Genomic DNA, 23,417 nt, shown 5'->3' with positions numbered 1-23,417 from the left:
TATTGAACACTAGCATTGATTCAGGTTTTGCAATGGCATGGCTATCTCAAGAATAAAATAAACAGACCTAATCTTTGGAATGAATCCAGAAATTGCTGGAGGTTGAAGAGCAAATGATATGTGTGAAAGGTTTCTGGCTGCCAGCAACCAAGGACTGAACATTGACCTTTTAAAAAAAACCCTTACATATTGTTCCACCTCTTTTACATCTATCATTCTCAGTCTCACCCCAAGGATTTTTAAAAAGGAAAGGGTTTGCTTTCCAAGGAAGGTGTCTGGCACATTCTGGAGCTGGAAGCACCATGATTATGGCACTCTCCTCCCTAACCCCAGTCTTTGTGGCAATTATCTGCGTCTTGATTGGAATAATAGTCAAAGGCAACAGGACGAGCAATAAGAAAGAGCCAAGGAAAACAAGCAAGAAGGCAGAGTCTCGCCCATGGGTGGATGATGATTTAAAAGACAACACAGATCTTCACCCTGTAGAAGAAGGTATGTAAAAAAAGAAGAAGAATGTACAGCATCTGTATGCTGCTGTTCTTCTAGCTTGGGGAAGAGAGGAGACACATGATCCTTTCAACCAAGTTAGCATGTCATTGATGGCTCCTAAGTGGTTGACATCCATCTCTTGGAAGGAAATGAGTAAGGGTTACTGATGGTAGCCAAGGTCCCATGTCGCTTCAGCATAGCATAAACACTTACTGGTAGAGTTACATCATACAATGCCTATACTGCATACCAACACAGCACAATGTATATGGATCAATTGTTAAAGGCAGGGTTATCGACCCATTTTGAAATTGCAATATACAATGCACACAGGCAATGCATAGAGGCAATGCACACTCATATCTGACTGTGCATACTTTACTGTGCAATGGGTCTGGTTAAATTGTCTGGATTATAACTGTTGTGCTGGTTGGGGGATTCTGGGAGTTATAGCAATAGCAAGTATATTTCTATACCGCTTATCAGTGCACTTAAGCACTCTTTAAGCGGTTTACAATGTGTAAGCTAATTGCCCCCAACAATCTGGGTACTCATTTTAGCGACCTTGGAAGGATGCAAGTCTGAGTCAAGCTTGAGACCTTCCGCTGGTATTAAACTTGCAAACTTATGGTTTGTGAGTAAGTGGCTGCAGTACAGGCATTTAACCACTGCGCCACCAGGGCTCCACCAGAGTTGCAGTCCAAACAAGTGACTGAGAAGAGCAAAGTGGCAATGATAACATCTCTATCCATGGCACCTCCTATATGACAGCCTAGTATTTCCAGTTGGTGAAGGATTCGACTGGCAAAAGAAGCCATGGACTACTAAGGGGAATGAAGTGCTGCATACATACATACATACAGGAGCCCTGGTGGCGCTGTGGAGGAGCTTTGGTGGCGCAGTGGTTAAATGCCTGTACTGCAGCCACTCACTCACAAACCATAAGGCTGTGAGTTCAATCCCAGCCAAGGGGGCTCAAGCTTGACTCAGGCTTGCACCCTTCTGAGGTCGCTAAAATGAGGACTCAACTTGTTGGGGGGCAATTAGCTTATTAGTGAGTGCTTAAGTGCACTGATAAACGGTATAGAAATGTACTTGCTATTGCTATTGCTACAGTACCACTGTAAACTGGTTGCACTCTTGATATCCCTGATTAATATAGATATCTACCTACTAACATAGATATCTACTGAGAAATAGGTTCCATAGAGTTCAGTGGATAAACAAGTGTAGAACTGCAGCCTAAAACACATTATGTGCTCTTATGAGTGTATTTTAATAGTTTTTTAGTATTGCATTTTCACTGTGGGAATATGTATTTTTAATTGTGTTTTTCATTTTAACATGCTATACCACACCTTGAGCCTTGAGAAGAGGTGGCAAAGGGGGGGGGTATTTATTTATTTATTTATTAAATTGATATTTAGTGGTGTGTAAATGGATCCTCTATCTAAAGCAATATTCTGTGTATGACTAGCTTTAACTGGATTGGGCCTTTTTTTTTAATTTTTACAAAAAGGCACCAAATGTTGGTGTCCATGCTTTGAAAAATACCAATAAACCAGTCTAATATATACTATGTCAGATGGAGAGTATGTCAGTTCCATGCCCTATACATGTATGCCATACCAATGGATTCAGATAGATTTTAAACAATAATAACAACTTCTCTTGTCATGTTCAAAAAAAAAAATAAAAAAAAAATAAGCAAACAGATTTGAAATCAGGGAATGTGGCCAATGCTAAATAAAACTCAGTTTGCAGTGACTTATTATAAACAAAGTTGTTGTTTTTCTGTGTCTGCTTTCTTCTTCCAACCCATTTCTCAGTTCATTTATTGAAATAATTCAAATAACAAATATGCTGTTTTAAAGATTTACCCTTAGATTTGAATGGTTTTTAGAAGGAGGATGCTTTATAAGAAGACAAAAAACTATCCTGTTATGTGTTCTGTCTAATGAACAGAATAACCTAAGAGATATCTATGGATCTATAGACATTCCTACTTTGCTACCTATCAAAAAAATATTAATTTCTTCTTGTGCTGCACTCAGTTAAAGTCCAGGATCTCTGCCAATCATGCACTTTTAAATCTCTAGGGAAATAAAAATGGCTAAACTAATCCTGCTGTGAGAAAATGTTCTTTTATGCTGGTGACTGCAGTTCTTAGACTAACACAGAATAACACAGAGAAATACCTTCTGTGCAGCAAGTCTGTGCAGCATAAGATAGATGTATAAAACCAGCTTGCTTAGGACAGGCACCAGTGCTTTTCCTTGCCCATGACAGCTGCCTGTTTGTGGTGGACAGATTGTCCAATTTGATTAGGAGTTAGAATACAACAAAATTCAAAACCTACAAAACAGCAATGCTTTTATTAGAACAATGAAAAAGCACAGGAAAAAGATCATGCAAGCTTTCAAAGCTATACTGGCTTCTTCATCAAGCAAAGATGTTTAAAATTATACAGGAGTCACAGGCCTACATTTTGTCTCAGATGTTACCTCTGTTGTTAATTATCATTTTTTTTTTGGTACTATATAGGTAAAACATGACAGTTGTAGCCCAAATGAAAGAGTTTTACATTTGTTGGAGGTAAAACCTGGGAAGAGTTGAGTCCCTTGCCTCCCATTTGTTTCAGAGTCCCCTGTTGTAGATAAATTTGATATCTTCAAATCTAAAAAATCTAAATCTTGATAAATTCCACAGGTTATCTTTCACTTCCCTCTGTAGCTCCCTGTAAGGATTAAGGACATCTGCAAAATTTTAGGGGCTATTGGGCAAGATGCTCCTTGTTGTTTCTGTTTAACTTGGAAAAGGAATATATTATTATTATTATTATTATTATTATTATTATTATTATTATTAACCTTTATTTATGAAGCGCTGTAAATTTACACAGTGCTGTACAAGCAATCTTTTTAGTTAGACGGTTCCCTGCCCTCGGGCTTACAATCTAAGAAGACATGACACAGAAGGAGAAGGGAGTGGTGACGGGAAAGGGTAAGAGGTCCAGCAATTCCTCTCTACCTCCAAGGCCTGGACCAAGGCAGATAGACTGGAGAGAGGGCTTGGCTTCATAATGGATGGTTAATCATTTTCCAGGGAAAATACATACTCTCAAGTAGGATAATGGATATACAGTACATAGCAATACAGGAAATGGTTTGATAAACAGGCACCAAAAGAACATCAAGTAGTAAGCGACAATTACGCAATGCCTGGGAAGGCTTCTCTGAACAGGATGGTTTTCAACTCCGTTTTAAAGAAGTGATGGCTCTTGCTTGTGGGGGAAGAAGGTTCCAGGAGTGAGGGGCAGCAAGTGAAAAGGGGCGAATCCGGGATGGGGCAGAGGAAATCCTGGGCTGGGACAGCAGACCTAGACTACCAGAACGGAGGGCCCTGGTGGGAAGGTGAGGAGAAAGAAGGTCAGATAAGTAAGGAGGGGCCAGTCCATGGAGGGCTTTAAATGTCGACAGCAGGAGCTTATACTGAGTGCGGAAAGGGAGGGGAAGCCAGTGAAGGGATGCCAACACAGGAGAGTTGTGGTCAGAGCGGTGGGTGGAAGTGATAATGCATGCAGCTGAACGCTGAACAGAGATTAAAGGACGGAGGTGAGAACGAGGAAGCCCAGCCAGGAGGACGTTACAGTAATCCAGTCGTGAGACCACTAGGGCATGGACCAGGATCTTGGCAGGAGAGGCGGAGAGATATGGTTGGATTTTGGCAATATTGTACAAAAAGAATGTACAAGCCTTGGCTGTGGTCTGGATCTGAGGGATACACGACAGAGAAGAGTCAAAGATAAAACCAAGACTGCGGGCTTGCTGGACTGGTTGAATAGAAATGTTGTCCACAGAGACAGAAAAGGAGAGTTGAAGGCTTAGGAGGAAAGACAAGAAGCTCTGTCTTGGACATGTTGAGCTTCAAACGCCGATGGCGCATCCACTGCGAGACAGCTGTGAGGCAAGATGAAACTTGCTGTTCAAGGCTTGGAGAAAGGTCAGGGGTGGAAAGATACAACTGGGTGTCATTGGCGTACAGATGGTAGGAAAAGCCAAAAGAGCTAATGAGTTTTCCTAAGGACAGTGTGTAGAGAGAAAACAGAAGGGGACCCAGAACAGAGCCCTGGGGAACTCCAACAGATAAGGAAACAGGAGAAGAAGTCTGACCCCCTGCAACTACTGCAAAAGATCTGCCAGACAAGTAAGATCTAAACCAGTCGAGAACAGAGTCTGAGAACCCAAGGTCAGAAAGTATATCAACTAGAAGACAGTGATCAACAGTGTCAAAGGCAGCAGACAAATCAAGAAGGATGAGAACAGAGTAAAGGCCATTAGTCTTGGCCTGTAAAAGGTCATTTGAAATCTTAGTGAGAGCTGTCTCAGTAGAATGCCTTGGGCGGAAACCAGACTGAAAGGGATCGAGGATGGAGTTGGCTTCAAGAAACTCAAGACAGCGCGAATAAACAACCCGTTCCAAAACCTTAGAAAGAAAGGGAAGAAGAGAAATCGGACGATAGCTAGACAAAGAGGAGGGGTCAAGAGAAGGTTTTTTCAGAATTGGGGAAATGAGAGCATGTTTGAAGTCCGAAGGGAAGGAGCCTGTAGAGAGAGAGAGATCGGAGATATGGAAAAGCGAGGGCAGAAAGGAGGGAGCTATAGAGATTAGAAGACGAGTAGGAATTGGATCAAGAGAACAGGTTGCAGGTTTGGAAGAGTTCAGAAGTGTAGAGAGTTCATCCAAAGAGGCAGGAGGAAACACAGAAAATTTGTTAGGCGAGGGCGATAGAAGATTAAGAGCAGAAGAAGAATTGGGGGGGGGGGGACTATCTCAGAGCGAATAGTGGAAATCTTAGAGATGAAATAATTAGCAAAGTCATTAGGAGAGAATGATGAAGAGACAGGAGGAGAGGGAGGTTTAAGCGAAGTGTTGAAGGTGGAGAACAAGCGCTGCGGGCACCTCTCATTGGCGGAGATCAATGATTTGTAATAATTCTGTTTTGCCATAGAGAGGGTGCGTGAGAAGGAAGAAAGAACAAATTTGAAATGGATAAAATCAGCCCACTCTTTGGACTTTCTCCAAAGACGTTTGGCCGCTCTGGAGCAGGACCGGAGAAACTTAAGATGGAACCATGGAAATGCTGTGTCCTTGCTTTTGCTCACCCTGAATGCTTTCTGCCAGGGATGGGCTGCAAAACATGCTGGCCACCTTCCCCCAATTAAAACTCTTGGAGTGGCATTCACCATTAAAGCAAGATGCAACATTTTCCTTTCTTTTGCATCTCAAAGGATTTTTTATGAAGCCAAAAGTGGACAGCAAGACCTTGGTCTATTCAGTTAGCGTGAGAATGACACATTAATTGATATATTGCCATTCTTCTCTTTCCTTCCAGTAAATGGCCACCCTTCCTGATTACTGGGCCTAACCCTGCTAGGACCTCCAAGCTCAGTTCATTTTTATTCTGTACATACTTCCTCCAAATGAGCTCAAGCTGGCAGATAGGGATCCCCATTTTATCACAACACTCCTAAAGAGAGAAATAGACAGATCTGGTGACCAGTGGATGAACAAAAAAGTGAATATGAACAGAGATCTCCCTTTTATCAGTTGAGTAGTCCAATCACTATACCACACTGACCTTTTTATATAAGGCACCAATCAAATTCTGTGTAAATTTCCATGTGGGACAATGAATGAGGCAATGAAATAAATGGCTTGCATGGAAACATTCCAAGTGAGAGAACTGAATCAAAGCCATACCACCTGGTATACTTACTAACCCCATCAAGTGAGAGAGAGAATCAAATTGCATTGCTGCTCCAGACCAGCATGGCCTTATAGAGTTAAGGCAGAGGAAGAGATATGACATTTATCTAGGAAATAACATGCCTCTAACCCAGCTGTCTATTACATTTCAGTTCACTGAACTGCTTGGGTAGATTCACTAGAGTCACTTATAATGGAGTTAGATTGTGGACTGAAAAAAATTAAGGTTGCTATAAAGCAGGTGTTGTGTGTGAGGTTTTTTTGTCCCGGGGGGGGGGGGGTGTCATTTTTTTTTTGCTTGCAAGAGGTTTTTTTTTTTTTAAAGCATGATCAGCAGATCAATGATTTGCTTAGTGGAAAGTGTGCAGAGCTGTCTTAAATATCACTACTGTAGATTAGTTTTATTTTCCTGTTTCTGACTCACAGGTGTTTTCATCTTATACCAGTATGAAAAAGGTGCTCGTAACACAACACACCCTAAACACCAATGTAATCAGGGCACCATTTAGTTATCAAATGATGGTGATCATTATTTCAATAACATTATACCCTTTAACTGTCCAGATTTGGCAAGCACAGTCCAAATTAATCTTCTGCCAGCTCACGTTTTCATCTGCTTTTACAAAGTTCCAATTTCTCTCTCATAATTTCTCCTTTTGTGCTTGGTTTACTTCAGTTACTGCAAACTAAGTTCAAAGTGCAAAACTAGTTTGTATTTCGTTATCTCAGCAATAGAGTCAGAAGAAATGGGGGTGGAAACCTTGTCCTTCTCAGTAGGGTTAAGCAAAAGTAAACTGCTACAGCCTCTTCTAGTCTGTTTATTCTTTCTTACCAGTAATTTCTGCCAGCTTGACCATACTCTGCAGTTGCTTGGCCACAGCTGTTAAGAGTTTTCATCTGTGAAACCTTGGAGGATATGTCACATTAGATTATATAGTTAAAATATGAAAATATTTCTTTATTTTGAAATGTGAGAAACATGGGGTACATTGAATTCTCTGTAAAGCCACAAAGCTGAAACACCTGGGTAAATAACAGCTTGGCCACACTTATTGCAGTTGAATACTTTTTTATACTAATTGAAAAAATGAATACTTTAGTCTTTAGCAAGCTGAATTTAAGTAGTGTCTAGATAGACGTTTGTTTTTGCACTTTTCTATCAACTTTTATTGCTACTATTACCATTCCTGATAAGCAAACAAAGCTCTAACATAGGGGCGGTATAGACTGGCACTTTATACCGACCTGTACGCACAGTAAGGGCTGAGCATCTGCACGCTCAAAGCCCTTACTGTGCCACCCGGATGCCATCATGGCATGCACCCATCCACAAGGTGCATGCCATGATGATGCATGCCAGGCGCAGCTCCCAAATGGCGCTGTGGAGAAGGGGCATCATGACACCGTGCCACGACACTTATGACCCCCCTTCCGGGATGCAAACAGAAGCCCCCTTTGGGGGCTTCTTTTTGCTCCTTCTGAGGCCACGGCATGTGGTTGCTGCTCCATCTGGGACTCAAAGGGGCGGCATTAAGCTGCCCATCCGTAGAGGCCTATAGTAAGAGTTTTTGTACCATGATAGGAATAGGATGAACTCATTTGAAATGTTCTACTCATACCATGTACTGCTAAAAAGACAAATGAGTGAGTCTTAAAGCAAATCAAGCCCGAACTTTCCCTAGAAGCCTAGACGACTAAACTGAAGCTTTCATACTTTGACTATATCATGAGAAGATTTATTAGATTTTAGATGATTTATTAGAAAAGAAAATAATGCCTGGTAAGATAGAAGGCTGTAGAAAAAGAAGAAGACCACATTACTGGTGGATCAATGCAATCAAAGCAGCCACAGCCCTGAATCTTGGAAGTGTCTTATTTACAGGGTCTCCATAAGTTGAATTTGGCTTGACAGCAGTTAACAACAACAAAAAGTGATATTCCATCATCAACATTATAAGTACATAAGGATCTCGTTGCTGGATCAGACCAATGATTCATGTGGCCCAGAATTCTGCTTCTACATAGAAGGCAGACATGATTCTGTCCATTTTGAAGCAGACCCTATATCTTATGCTCTATTCCCACATTATTTGTCCATATAGACCTGAATCCTATACAACAGTGTCCTTGGTCTTGGTGTCCTCTAGTGTGAGGAGAGGTGGTGGTGTGCCTGGCCCTCTCCCTCAGTGCCTCTGCATCATCTTACTCATGAGTATGATGACATGATGGCAGTAAGGTAGAGGGAGCCTGGAGCTCTCAGTGGCTCTGCATCATCCTACCCATGAGTAGGATGATACAGTGGCAGCGAAGTGGAGGGGGCTGGCCCTCTCTCTCAGTGCCTCCACATTGTCTCATTCATAGTGGTAGTGAGGTATGCAGGAGGAGGCCCAATCTGGTGTCACCCTTCTTCTGAGGTGTCACCCAGCACTGTATCCCCCAAGTGATACCACTAAACCTATAGTTACTCTTGAGTAGACCAGACCCATTGAATCAATTGATTTACCAATGTGTTGACTCAACTGATTCAGTGTGTATACTCTAGTTGGGATTAACCAATAGGATTCAGGCCATTGGAGATTATCAAATGGGGGGCAGGAGTGAAGCCCATCCTTATCCCATTGTGACAGTGATCACAAGAAAGATATTCACTTATGATGCACTGATCCTGTCATAAACCTGTCAGATTCTTCTGTTAATGCAAAATGAAGGGCAAGGATGGGACAACTCCACCTAACTGACAGGACAATGACAGAATCGGCATGACATCATATGAAAAAAGTCTTTTGTGCAACTGCTGTCATTTGCACTTCCTGGATGGGATAATGTCCAGATTAGCATGACAGTCCTTCCCACGATTGTGCAGGAAGGACAGGAAAAGGTGTCCCATCCACCATCTGAATTGTTTGACCCTAGATGTAGTAGTCAAGCAAGGAAGCCATGGTTCTCTGTCTCAAATCCTGAGCAGTTCTGTTAAGGATAAGATGACCTGGAGGTGTCTCACTCATAGGGTTGCCATAAGTCATATGGCCTGACTGCATGATAAAAGAAAGCTAAAATAGAGTGGGAGAGGAGTGGCTTTCTCTGTGCCTCTTTGCATGCCATAGTAGTACTTCTGTTTCCTTCCTGAGGAAGACAGTAATAAAAGCATACCTTTTGTAATATGGATTTCTCCAGTGCCACAAAAGGCACACTTTCCCACCCATCTCCCTCTGGAAAAGAATGGAAGTGGTACAGAGAGATACGGAGAAAGCCAGTACTCTCCCACTCCATTTTGGCTTTCTTTTCTCCTGCAATAAGGCTCAAAAAAGTCAACAACTGTGGTTAACAACAAATCACTTTTTATCCCAGAGTTTAGCCACTAGGCAGCACTTGATTTTGTTTATGTGTGTGGAGTTAAGAGGGGGTTTTGCCCTCTCATTTTTTTAGTTAAGAGACACAGTAAAGTTCCCAGCTAGCTAACCTAATCTGCATGTCCTCTGGCTCTAAACCTCTTATGACAGAGGTGTACAGATTCCATATTGGTGTGTGTGTGCATTCATTATTATCTTCTACAAGGGAGCAATATAAACATAATTTTACTATTTTGAAAAAAAATCATGGCGATAAACAAGGAGAACTACATATGTAATTGTAGAATTTCATGCATGTCTACTTAGAAGAATATTTCATTGACTAACAGGTGGTTCTGTTAAGGATGGCAGCCTAAACAATTGATTCAACAGGCTTAGATTGGATACTAATGCAATCCTAGCAAACGTACCTGGGACTAAGCACTATTTACTTTAATGAGACTTACATTCAGTTAAACATGCATAAGATTGTGCTGTGGTTTTCAGGTGGACTTTGTTGGAATTTGCAAAACAAAATATAAAAACATGAGATTTTTTTTTAAAATTATATATCAAGTCAGAACGGGAACTATTAAGATTTGACCCTTAGGTTCATTAATGAAAGCTAGCACTTATATTTTGGCATCACATATACCACTTTTTCCCATAATACATTTCAGCTGCTTTTAATTAGCTTATACATTAATAAAGATATCTCCCTAATGTTTTACTGGTTTTGTAATGGCACTAAAAAGAATATTGGCAAAGAGAACAGCTTTCATTGATTTTATAAGGAGCACAAAGCCAGAATTCTGATTCTCCTAACATTAGAAAATGTAACCCATGACAACATGTATTCCTTTCTCAAACTGGGACTTCAGATAATCATCAAAACCCAAAATTTCTGTAAAATCTCCTGGTACTGCCATACCCATTTTATATTCTCCAGGAAGAACATAACTGCATGTGACCAGAAACATAGGAGTCCTATGAAAAATAGTGGACTCTCTCCTTAAGCATTAAGTTTAACTTCATCTACGTTCTGCTACCATCATGCTATATTTTATTTATTTATTTTATTTATTTACTGTATTTATACCCTGCTCTTCATCCAGAAAGGCACTCAGAGCAGCTTACAGATAGTTAGTTAGACATTTCCCTACCATCAGGCTTACAATCTAAAAAGACATGACACAAAAGGAGAAGGGAATGGCTGTGGGGAAGGGGAATAAATCATCATTTTACTATGCATTGTATTTAATGGGATAGGAGCATCCGTGTATTTTGGTATCCAAAAACCAAACCCCAGTAGATACCAAGGGCCCACTGCATACCAAAGGAACAATAATACCTTTGCACAAGAATACTGTAAATGTCTAATGGAAAGATAATGATGATGACTTCTTACAGACAAATTGTGCAAAACATCAGAGCAAGACCTTTGCAGGAATTTTCTTTGTCATTGTGAAATGAATAATTTTGTCAAAATCTAGGAATTGTCCTTTTCAATTGGGAAAATTTTGACTGAAATTCTTTATCCCAATATGCTTCAGACACATTTCTCTCTGCCTTTATTTGATCAAGAGGGGTAAATATGTAACTTCTGTCCCTTCTCAAACAGATGATGGTGATTGGCAAGGATTAGATGACAACATTGCTCACATCCCCTTTTCAACTGAGCGCTACTCTGAAAAGGACATGGTTAAGAGGTCAAAGGATTTTTATGAACTTCTCAATAAGAGACGATCTGTCAGGTTTATAAGTGATGAGCCAGTTCCAAGGGAGGTCATAGACAATGTCATTAAAGCAGCAGGTAAAGCTCTGTATCATTGGATTCCTTGTGAATGGCAGAATGTTTGTTTTCCCAGATATTTATTGGCCTTTAGCTCTCAGAATCCCTTGCTACACTGGCCATGATGGCTGGGGCTTCTGGGAACTGAAGTACAAAGCATCAAGGATGTTAAAGGGCCTTTAATTGCCTTAGCCTGGCAGAGGCAATTCCAATAAATCTTCTGTCATCCTACTTTTTCAGTTGTTCCAGTTTCTTTCTTCTTCCACTTTCTCCTTTGTCAGCTTATCTCTGTTGGTGAAAACTGTTTGCATTTAATTAGCTCAGCAGGTAGGAAAGGAGAGGGCCAGTTCATGCCCTTCCCTCAGGAAAAGGTAAACTGCTGCAGCCTCTCCTAACTTGTGTGTTCTTCCTCATTAATAACTTTTGCAGTCTTGACCACACTCTGATGTGGCCTGGCCACATGTGTCCTGGTTTTCATCTGTGAAATGCTGAAGGACATGGCAAAGGCTGGGAATCACTGGGGTAAATATTTGAGTACCCATTCCAGCATCTTGTTGACTTCAGTTGCATATGTGTCAACGACCACTAAAGTGATATTATCAAAGAGTATCTACAAGAGGAGTCAGTAATTTTAGTGAAGATGATGACACAATTTCAGCTTCAGTGCTCCTCAAAGAAGCCTCTCTCACCATTCAAGACCAGCCTTCCCAAAACTAGTGAGTCTCTTAGCTGTTTTAGACTAAATCCCCATAATATACAGCAGCATGGCTATGGAGCTTATGGGGAATGTAGTCAAATACATCTGGGAGGCACCAGGCTTGAGAAGACTGTTCTAGAAAACTGCATGCAGGTTCTTACATTAGAGGGATGTGGTGTGTATTACCAAGTTAGTGTTAGAGACTGCAAACTACAAGAACTATAGATCAGAAACTGTGGTAACGCTGAAATAGAAAGCTGCAGCATACTCTCTTTCCATATAGACTGAGGTTTCTCTCATAACTGTGGCAGAACATTAGATAGGGTTAGAGTGCCTCCCAGATGGTTTAAGAAACAGTGTAGTGTGATCCATTTTGGATACATCTGAGACAGAGATTCTTCCATGTTAATAATGGAGCCCTGGTGGCACAGTGGTTAAATGTCAATACTGCAGCCACAAGTTTGTGAGTTCGATCCCAGGTAGGACTCCGAGGTCCACTCAGCCTTCCATCCTTTTGTAGGTTGGTAAAATGAGTTTCCAGCTTGTTGGGGGCAATTGGCTCACACATTGTAAACTGCTTAGGGAGTGCTAGCTCACTGATAAGCAGTACAGAAATGTTCTGGCTATTGCTGTTGCTATAAAAATGCACATATATTATGCATGCAGATTAAGGCATGCAGCTAAAGAAGATGTAATATATGGGTAGCTCCATGGTAGTATACATAATACAAAATAATACCACTGCCATATATGAGGTTGTTGATGTGTTGCAAACCTGCTATGTGTCACTATTCGATGTGGAAGAAACTGTGTTTTTCCTTTGCTCTTTGATTCACACAGTAAAAACATTTATGGAATCTGGAGAAGTAGGTTGAGATCTCATGAGCTGCTAAAGGTCAAAGACCCTTTTCTTTTATCATTTTGCACAGCAGATTTTTTTTTATATGAACATTTCTTTTTATTTGATTGAAGGAACCTCTCCCAGTGGAGCGCATACTGAACCTTGGACCTTTGTAGTAGTTCAAGATATAGAAACAAAGCATAAGATCCGGGAGATAATTGAAGAAGAGGAAGAAATAAACTACAAGAAAAGAATGGGAGACAAATGGGTTAATGACTTGAAAAGACTGAGGTACCAATGGTGCTGATTTCTCCAGATTGTAATGCTTAAAGGATGGTAATTATTATTTTGTTTGCTGAATTGGTCCAGAATCCAAACCTGCAAGATCTATCTTGAACAGGATAACATAAATATATTACCATCCAATTCACAGTAAATACTTTTATATTCTGTATGTATTCTTTGTTAAATGTTTATCTGCTTGTGGTTTTGTATCTATGTTATGTATGGCTAGCATTCTATATTACAGTTAAGGGTTCGTAACCAAGCCACACTGATATATAATCAGTAACACCACATAATCATCATGATTATGGCACTATTGCCATGATTGTATCTGCCCCCCCCCCCCCCCCGCAAGTCTGACCTTAACAGACACCAGCCGCATTAAGCAAAAGAGTAAAGGAGGAGCAAAGGAAATGATATGTGTTTGTGATATGTTTGTGGGAGAGATCCAGTGTGATGTTTGTACTCCCTCTTTCATGATGATTTGGTCCTGTGTTTAGGGCCTTGACAGTTAACCCAACATTGTGAATTGATCTTCTAAAGGCCATTGTACAATGATAACCAATATTCTGCATTGGCAACTTAAGTAACATCTCCTGGGCCAACTTCCCAAGCCTACTTAACAGCCAGCAATCACATTGGACAAAGGAGGTATGTTCAGTTGCCTTATGTTCACCTTGTGCTGATTGGAGTACAAGCAAGATGACATTTCCATCCCCTTCCTGATAGTGACTGAAGCTGTGATGAGGAATTGTAAGAAGGATGGGCCAAGAGAGCTTACTTATGTAGCTGTGTTTGTCTTGCAATGGCCTTTGGTAACAAGCTGTAAACTGATATCAATCTGGATCAACACGGGCAAATTATCATGGTAGAGGAAGTACCAACATCACATTGGCTTTTCTCCACAAATATGCACATTACAATCCTATCCCATCTGTACAACCTAATGAATAAATTAGAATTTGCTTTAATAATGAAATTACACTTCCCACACTTCCAAAATGACACCATTCCTCATAATATTTCCCGCATACCTCAACCTGACCTTTTTAGGTTATTGTTTAACATGGCATTCCTCCAGAAGAAGAATCCTTGGTTGGTTCTAATAAAACAGGGATAGGCAAAGTATACCCCCTTTTCTGAAGCTGAACTAGAAGAGCCAAGAGACCCCCTTTAATATAGGGATGAGAAGGATATCTATAGAAATATCTTCAGTCTTGTTCTTACTAGAGGGGAGAGAATTTCACCTTTGTGTCCATTAAAGTCTACTATGTCAGCTAACAATAAAAATGAAGGGAAATGTGGTCTGATCTGAAATTTTGGTCATACACTTAATACATCTGCCTAGAAAGATGGCAGATGGAGCAATCTCACAACTTTTTATAGAACATTTTGATGGAATGATTTGAACCAGTTTCTTTTTTTAAACAAACAAACAGATGGATTGTTGTACATTTTCAAGTATTTTTTTAATAGCCAGTGCAGAGATTTAATGTAACTCTACTGATTGAATAACTTTAAAAAAAATGTTTTCCTAGGACAAACTGGATCAAAGAATATTTGGACACAGCTCCCTACCTGCTCCTTATTTTCAAGCAGGTATATGGAATACTTCCAGATGGAAAAAAGAAAACTCACTACTACAATGAGATCAGTGTTTCTATTGCTTGTGGCATTCTCCTCGCTGCACTCCAGGTATGCTTGCAATTTGGGTATATGAGCAAGAGTAGACAAGGGTGAAACATAGTAAATGTGCAGCAGTATTCAAAATAGTAATCCCTAGGGAATTAACACAAGTTTCCCCCTTACTGTAAACTGTCTTCTATGAAGAACTGTTCCATAGGCTCAGGAAGGAAAAGAGTAATTCAGTAGTATCATGCTGGCAAGCATTTGTCCAAACACAACCATGATGGCAGAATAATTTGCAGTGGGTAGATTTGCTGAATCTTTGATGGAACATGCAGGCAACAACACTATAGCTTTCAACTGCAGCTCCCATCATCCTCTAAAATTGATGGTACTGGCTAGGACTGATGGAAGTTGTAATCTAACAACAGCTGGATGTATAGAGATGAGATGACAAATTTAGTTTTAACAATCATCATTGGGGACAAAGGCAAGAGGAAGAATGTTGCCTAAAGCCAAGGTGAGTAGATAACCATATGAATGAGTATTGGAATGTAATGTGCTAAACTGACCAAGAGAGCCCTTATGAGGCTGGAGGGTTGGTTAGTGTTATAATGAAACTGGGAGGTGATACCCTAAACGAAGAAGCAAATGAAAAAACACTGAGTTTAGGGGAGAATGAAGCTAAAAAACTATAATTTATTTGAACAATATGTTGAATACTAAAATACGAGCTAAAACCTGCTGTGAGGCTTATACTGGCTTGTAAGCCACACTTAGTAAGTTGATAGGCAGAACTGGGCTTGAAAACTGCAAATCCCAAAATAATACAAAACTATAACAATTCCTCTGCGTCTCACACCTTGTATAGAAATAAGTACACACAATATTATTATAGTTACAGAGTGCACAGACAGAAGCTTGGATGGAAAGGGATATACAGTATGCCCAAAGCAGATAAAAGTGTACAAAAGATACAAAAAAAGACCAGACGCGTTTCGACAACTGTCTTCATCAGTGGTCCAAAGAACTGTGGGAATAAAATAAGTGAAAATAAACACTGTGCTAACATAAAGGAGACCATATAGCTAGAAAATGGTAAATGTCTGGTCTTTTTTTGTATCTTTTGTACACTTTTATCTGCTTTGGGCATACTGTATATCCCTTTCCATCCAAGCTTCTGTCTGTGCACTCTGTAACTATAATAATATTGTGTGTACTTATTTCTATACAAGGTGTGAGACGCAGAGGAATTGTTATAGTTTTGTATTATTTTGGGATTTGCAGTTTTCAAGCCCAGTTCTGCCTATCAACTTACTAAGTGTGGCTTACAAGCCAGTATAAGCCTCACAGCAGGTTTTAGCTCGTATTTTAGTATTCAACATATTGTTCAAATAAATTATAGTTTTTTAGTGTTATAATGAATCACACAAAGCCTGCTTATATAGGTCTGTCCCTGGAGTCTCCACCCATGCATCTGAGGAAGCAGACACACATCTACGAAAGCTCATGCTTCTTTCTTTCAGATAGTCTCAAAGGTGCTACAAGATTTCTTTGTAAACTTATTTTCCAGACTAACACATCTGGAAAACATGTCTGGGTTTTCCAGTCTTTGAATTCAGTAAAGCATATGTAAAGCTAGAGGGGCATATATTCCCTAGCTCTGCCTTTGAATCATAGAATCATAGGACATTATCAGATGGGAAAAAGGATATCCTTGTCCCATCCTTTTCCCAACCTGGCGGCATAGTGGTTAAATGTCTGTACTACAGCCACTCACTCAGAAACCAAGGTTGTGAGTTCAGTACCAGCCAGGGGCTCAGGGTTGACTCAGCCTTGCATCCCTGGTAAAATGAGTACCCAGCTGTTTGGGGGCAATTGGCTTACACATTGTAAGCCACATAGGGAGTGCTTAAGTGCACTGAAATGCAGTATTTGCTATTATGGCGTGATTGCAAAAATATTTTCATATGATGCGACATTTATCCTGTCATTGAACTACAACTGACCATGATTGCGTGAAAGATTTTCATATGACATTGCACTTATCCTATCATTGTCCCATAATTGAAGTGGAATTGTCCTGTCATTTTGTATTAATGGGAGTTTGCGTTAATACCCATCCTGTCCCTGTTTGATAATCTCCTTAAGGGCCATCCAGTTCAACCCCCTGCCATGCAAGAACTTTCAGTCAACGCACCTCTGATAGATGGCCATCTAACCTCTTCTTAAAGACCTCCAAAGAAGGAGACTCCACCACACTCTGAGGCACATTAAGAGAAAACTATCAAAATGAAAAATATGCAAGAACAGTGTCTTGCACAGGGGTAGGACTCATATGGCTCTTCAGATGTTGCTGGACTGCAGGCCTCAGAAGCCATAGCCACTATTGTCAATGGTGAAGGATTTTGAGAGTCCAGTAATATCTAGAGGATTGCATGATTCCTTATTTGGTCTTGGAGCATCTTAAACACAAAGAGAGTATATTATGGCATGAGTTTTTGCAAACTCCAATCCAGTTCATCAGAAGCTTGTGCCATAATGAATACATTATGTAAATGATACAAGATTTCTGACATTAATACATGAGCCTCCTGTCTCACTGCAGTTTTGTTGTTTAAGGAAATTGAAACATACTGGTTTGGGAGCATTCATTATTGCACTTCTCTGAAATAGTGCAGAAGTGCTGCTTTTTATGATCAATGCTCCCATGTTCTCCCTTCAGCGCAATCTTCCTATTCCCACCTATCTGTCCTATGCTCTATTCAGCATGCCTTTTGGCTTTTTTATTTTTATTTTTAACATAATTGTGAAGTCATGGTGGTGTGGTTTCATTTTCAAAAGAAAAAGAGAAGAGAAGAAATAGAAAATAAAGAATAACAGCCTAATTGGGAATAGCAAAGGGGAGAGGGGAAGAGGAGGAGAAACATACCCACTAACACCATGTCACTGCCCGATATCAGAACTGCAGCAAAAGGGATGTATTTTATCTCAGGACTAATGGTAAAACAGCAGTATTGGGAGCTTATCAATCATTTTCCCATCCATGAAAAGGGATGCTCTACCAGTGCTTAAAAGACAAAGCAGCAACAAGAGAAAGACAATGTCAAGTATGGCCAAAGATGGTGGTTGGTGGTTTAATTTTGGTTTAAAAGCCTTATGTGATAATATCCTTCCCATTCTATTTGCAAATAGAGCTATTGGAATTATGCATTTTATATTCCAGATCATCCTTTTTACCATTAGCAATTGTATTAACTTCATGAAGATATATTATACAAAAAAGTATTTAAAATAGGCTACTCAGCCATAGAATAGTTAAACAGAAGTGACACCTTAAAATTAATCAGGATCAGTGAAGAACAGGATCAAAAAACACTTATTGTCACATTTCACATTTTAAGTAAGGTGGGTATAAACCTATTCCATGCTGCAAATTTTCAGCCAAAATAAGTTCAAATATGTAGTTAAAATTTGTGGGTCAAAGCACTCCAGTCCAATGTAATATTTAGTGTAATTTAAGAAACCTGTTATTTATGCTGTCTAGCCAGCTATTATGTATTATGTTAATTATATTTGAGACTCAGTACTGTATATGGTGATATTTAAGATTAGGTAAGCATATTTTAATAAGTCTATTTTTATTTTATGATAGCTTTTTAAAGGTATGATGGAAATCTGAACTATCTAGGTACCTAGGAGGTTTATAGAACAGTGGTAAGGATGGCAAAGGATACTATTTGTACAATATTTCCATAGGGTTTCAATATTTCTCTCTCTTTTGTTTTAGAATGTGGGTCTGGTGACAGTCACCTCTACTCCCCTAAACTGTGGTCCCCGCCTCAGAGTTTTGCTTGGACGTCCAGCAAATGAAAAGTTACTTATGCTGCTGCCTGTTGGGTACCCTAGTAAAGATGCCACTGTGCCAGTTTTGGCACGGAAGCCATTGGATGACATTATGGTGGTTATATAAACAGGGACCTATTGGGAAGAGACCCTTAAAATGTATTACTCTTAAAAGTGTATTCTCTGAGTGCTCATTTTCTTTGAACATTTTCACAGAACCTATTCAAATGTGCTATAGCTAGACATGCTTTAGGTAGACATCCTTCAGCTCATGCTTATCTATATCAGACAGAGAATTGTATGTGTGCATTGAATGTACCCAGAAACCTAGTTACATGTCACTGGCTCAGTTCCAGACTTGGGAAAGTTATTTTGCTCTTCAGCTCCCAGCAATCCCCATGTAGCATAGCCAATAACCCTGCTATCTGGGAAACTTCTTGCAACTGAAGTCCAAAAAATTAATTTTTTATGTCAAAGTTGTAGTCAAGGCTAAAGGCAAACCTTTAGAGGAGGTTTTAGCATCCCTGCACTAGTGCTTGACCTATACACCCTTCAGAAACACTGTTTAGTGTGTATCTCCAGCTGTTTATATCCCGACACCTTCAAAGCACAGATAATGACAACAGGTGCATTTGCTAATAACAGTAACCAATCAGAATAAAGTAAACTTGACTGGAGCAGATATTGATTAATAGGATTGCTTATTTCAAGGGCAAGCATGCAGTGACATTTACATGGCTTTCATCACTTTAATTTCCACACTCTCTGATCTGGATAACCTTTTCTTAATATTTTGGTTATTTTGATTTGAATCACATGTATGTGGTAGTACAGTCAGTTTCCTGTTATCCATGGTGCTCTCTCTGAATATAAATATTGTTTTATATTTACTTGGTGAATCACCATCTCAGCCTTAAGTCCTGATTAGGAACAAAATATTTACAGTTTTTAAGCATCACTGTGTGGTTTCATAGGCTGTAAAAATGTAGTAGGGAAATATAGGCCTTTTCCTCTCAAGTGAATAACCATTAGAAAAGCATAATACTTTCCAGCTGTCCTGATTTGCCAGGGACTATCCTGGCACTTTTAACAACTGCTTTTAAAATAGCTCAGTTTCTTTCTCCTCCTCCCATTTTCTCCCTTTCTCCTCAGCCTATTTCATTTGCTGCTGAGTTCAAAGTGTAAAAGTAGTTTGCACCCCAAGACTGCAGGAATAGTATAAGGAAAGCTAAAGCTCAAAATAAGCTGAGACTGGCTAGGCAAGGAAAGAGCATCAAAAAGGGAGTTTTCAGATATATTTGAGGCAAAAGAATGAACAAGGAAACACCGGGGTCACTATTCAATAAGGATGGCAGAATGCTAACAGATCTCATTGAAAAGGCAGAACTATTCAATACCTATTTTGCTTCAACCCCTCACCCCCCCCCCCCCCAAATAAAAAGAGAGAGAGAGAACTATGTACTGCCATGCAGCAACAGAGACCTTGGCAATTGCAAATTAAGACTGATAGGGAGTATGTCAGGAATCACCTAGCTAACATAAATGAGTTCAGATATGCTGGGCCAAATGAACTGCATCTCAAAGTACTGAAGCAACTTGCTGATGTACTCTGATCCGCCTGTCATCATTTCTGACAAATCTTGGGAAACAGATAAAGTGCCAATAACTGGAGAAAGGAAACCATTGTCTATCTCTTCAAAAAGAGCAAACAAGAAGATCAGGAAACTATAGACCAGTCACCCTAACCTCAGTACCAGGAAAAATATTAGAACAGATTATACAGGTGTCTGTCTGCAATTATCTTGATAACAATACAGTGATTAGGAGAAACCAGCATGGATTTGGCTTCCAATTTGGAAAAATGGCCACAGAAGTGACTTACAGGGCCTGAATTCAGCACTGGAGGCAATGGGAAGCCATTTTGAGGGAAAAATCAGTGTGATAAAATCAGTATAACTTTTGAATTTGGCTCAAGTCAGGCATCAGATGCAGTGCAATAAAGTCCTTAGTCTGCGTTAATGGAATCACATAGTTTCCAGGTTGAGGAAATAATAGTCTCCCTATATTCAGCATTGGTCAGGCCTCAACTGGAGTACTGTATTTAGTTCTGGGTGCCTCATTTTAAGAATATAGACAGGTTAGAGCAGGTTCAGAAAAGGATAACATGGATTACAAGAGTTAAAGCAAAGAAAACAAAGGAGGGAAGGTTGAAGTAGCTGAGCCTGTTCAGACCCTTGCTCTTCCTGGCTTGTTAAACAGGCCTGAGGAGGGCTGGTGGAGTGGGTAAGGGAAGTGATTAATGCTTCTTTACAACAAGGCAAGGTCCAAACACACCTAAAGGAGGCTGTGCTAAGACCTATTTTGAAAAAGCTTTCTCTCGATCCTACTGTACTACAGACAAGTCTCCAACCTTCCATTTCTGGGAAAGGTGCTGGATCATGTGGTGGCTTCCCAACTCCAGATGTTCCTGGATGGGACAAATTATCTAGATTCATGTCAGTTTGGTTTTAGGCCTAGTTCTGGGGCAGAAACAGCTTTGGTCACCTTGGTGGATGACCTACACAGAGAAGTGAACAGCGGGAGTGTGTCCCTCTTGGTTTTGCTGGACCTCTCAGTGGCATTTGATACCATTGACCATGGTATCCTTCTGAGTCACCTCTCTGGGATGGGGCTTGGAGGTACTTTTCTACAGTGGTCCCATTCTTTCTTGGAGGGCTGCTCTCAGAGGGTGGTGCTGGGGGATTCCTGTTCAACTCCTTGGCCATTGGCCTGTGGGGTCCCTCAGGGCTCAGTTCTGTCCCCTATGCTATTTAAAATCTACATGAAACCACTGGGAGAAGTTGTCCAAGGTACTAGAGTAAAGTGTCACCTGTACACTGATGATACCCAGCTCTATCACTCTTTCTACCTAAATCTGTTCATGTCTGGCTGCTGTAATGGATTGGGTGATGGCTAATAAATCGAAGCTTAATCAAGACAAGACAGGGGTACTCCTGGTCAGTCAAAAGACAGATTTGGGAATAGGGATTCATCCTGTGTTAGATGGGGTTACATTTCCCCTGAAAACTCAGGTTCATAGCTTGGAGGTAGTTCTGGATTCCATGCTGAGCCTGGAAGCCCAAATATCAGCGTTGACCAAGAGTGTTTTTGCACAGCTAAAACTTGTGCGCCAATAGTACACAAGAGAAGTCAGATCTGGCCATGGTGGTACATGTCTTGCTTACATCCCATAGGATTACTGCAATGTGCTCTATGTGGGGTTGCCTTTGAAAAGTGCTCAGAAACTTCACCTGCCCCCTAAGAGCTGCAGCCAGGTTGTTAACTGGAGCTAGTTACAGGGAGCATACAATTCCCTTGTTGCGACAGCTCCATTTACTGCCAGCCTGTTTCTGAGCACAATTGAAAGTGCTGGTCTTGACCTATAAAACCCTATACAGCTTGGGGTTATTTAAAGGGCCATAGCTCCTGGATGAGCCCACTAGAGTATTGAGATAATTTGTAGAGGACCTTCTCTCTGTCCCACTACCCTCTCAGGTCCATTTGGCGGGAATAAGGAAGATGGCTTTCTTGGTGGCTTCTCCCAAGCTCTGGAACTCCCTTCCTAGAGAAGCCAGGATGGCTCCATCTTTGCTTTATTTTCGAGAACAGATAAAAACCGTTTTATGTTGCCAGGGTTTCACATATTGACCTGGGTGCTGTTTTGTTTTTGTTTTAAACAGTTTTAAATTTTAAATTTCAATAATGTAATGTTAATCATTTGAATTGTTTAATTGTTTTTTAAACTTTGTATTTTTAATGTTTCATACTGTTTTAACTTAGATTGTTTTAAATTTTGTTAGCCATCTTGAGTCCCTGTACCAGGAGGAAGGTGGGATAATAATAATAGTAATAATAGTAATAATAATAATACTTTCAGATTACATGCCCCAAAAGACCGTGGATGGGATTCAGACTTACAGTGTGTCTGCAAGAAGAACATGCTTTCCTGACAGCAAAGCCCTCTTCTGCTAGATAATCTTAAGAGTTATACTGACAGAATGATATGCCAAAATGTTCTGTTTTGCTGGCTAAGTTCTGCTGGAAGAAGAGCCCACATTATAGGAGGGATGAGATGGAGAAGGAACTGAGTTGTGTCACATTTAAACCCTTTCCAGCCCAGGGACAGCCAGAATGCCAGCACAAAGTTAGTGCAGGACAAGGGTAGATCTGTGTACTTTCCAGCATCCTTAGGCTCAGGGGAGTTTGGATTCAGGTGTCTTCAGCTGGCCTGGTGGCGAGCTCACTGGTCTTTGGCCTTCTTTGCCACTTAGGATGGTTCTTTATCAATGGGAGTTTAATCAGTGGGTCTTAATAGGTCTGCTCTAAATATAACTGCCTGGATCCCAACCTAACACATACAGTGAAGTAAACATAAATACAATTTATTGACTAAACTATTAAAGCAGTAGAACAGAAGGGCAAACAATAACAGAGCTAATTTTAAAATATATTACCACACCATTTTTCAAAACACCTGCCAGTTGCTTTCTCAGGCCTGGATTACAAATGGTTATCTGATCAATTTCTTGTAGGAGAGCAGCTGCTGGGGGCAGGTGCCAAATGGCTGTCCCCAAACACTTCATGAAAGAAACATGTTTTGTTTTTTTTTTATCAATTATCAAAGCCTGGCATGGTGGCAATGGGCTTACATTGATTAATTTAAATATAGTGCCAATCCCCCCCCCCCCAAAAAAAAACCCTCAA

The 23,417-nt window shown here is 40.3% G+C and overlaps 1 protein-coding gene across 1 annotated transcript; it reads left to right on the top strand.

Annotated features, from left to right (window-relative positions):
• Positions 1 to 302: 302 nt before the first annotated feature.
• On the top strand, positions 303 to 19,346 carry IYD (iodotyrosine deiodinase). The gene is made up of 5 exons (XM_089528444.1): positions 303 to 492; positions 11,209 to 11,400; positions 13,049 to 13,208; positions 14,741 to 14,897; positions 18,619 to 19,346. Exons 1-5 carry the CDS (start codon positions 303 to 305, stop codon positions 18,799 to 18,801), a joined length of 882 nt encoding a protein of 293 aa, XP_089384570.1. The 3' UTR covers positions 18,802 to 19,346.
• The last annotated feature ends 4,071 nt before the right edge of the window (positions 19,347 to 23,417 follow it).

Source organism: Sceloporus occidentalis, unplaced genomic scaffold (genome assembly GCF_023333645.1).
Source record: "Sceloporus occidentalis isolate IW3139 unplaced genomic scaffold, rSceOcc1.0.p SCAF_6, whole genome shotgun sequence".
NCBI lineage: Eukaryota > Metazoa > Chordata > Lepidosauria > Squamata > Phrynosomatidae > Sceloporus > Sceloporus occidentalis.
Note: the sequence above shows the minus strand (reverse complement) of the source record. Positions and strands in the feature narration are given on the sequence as shown.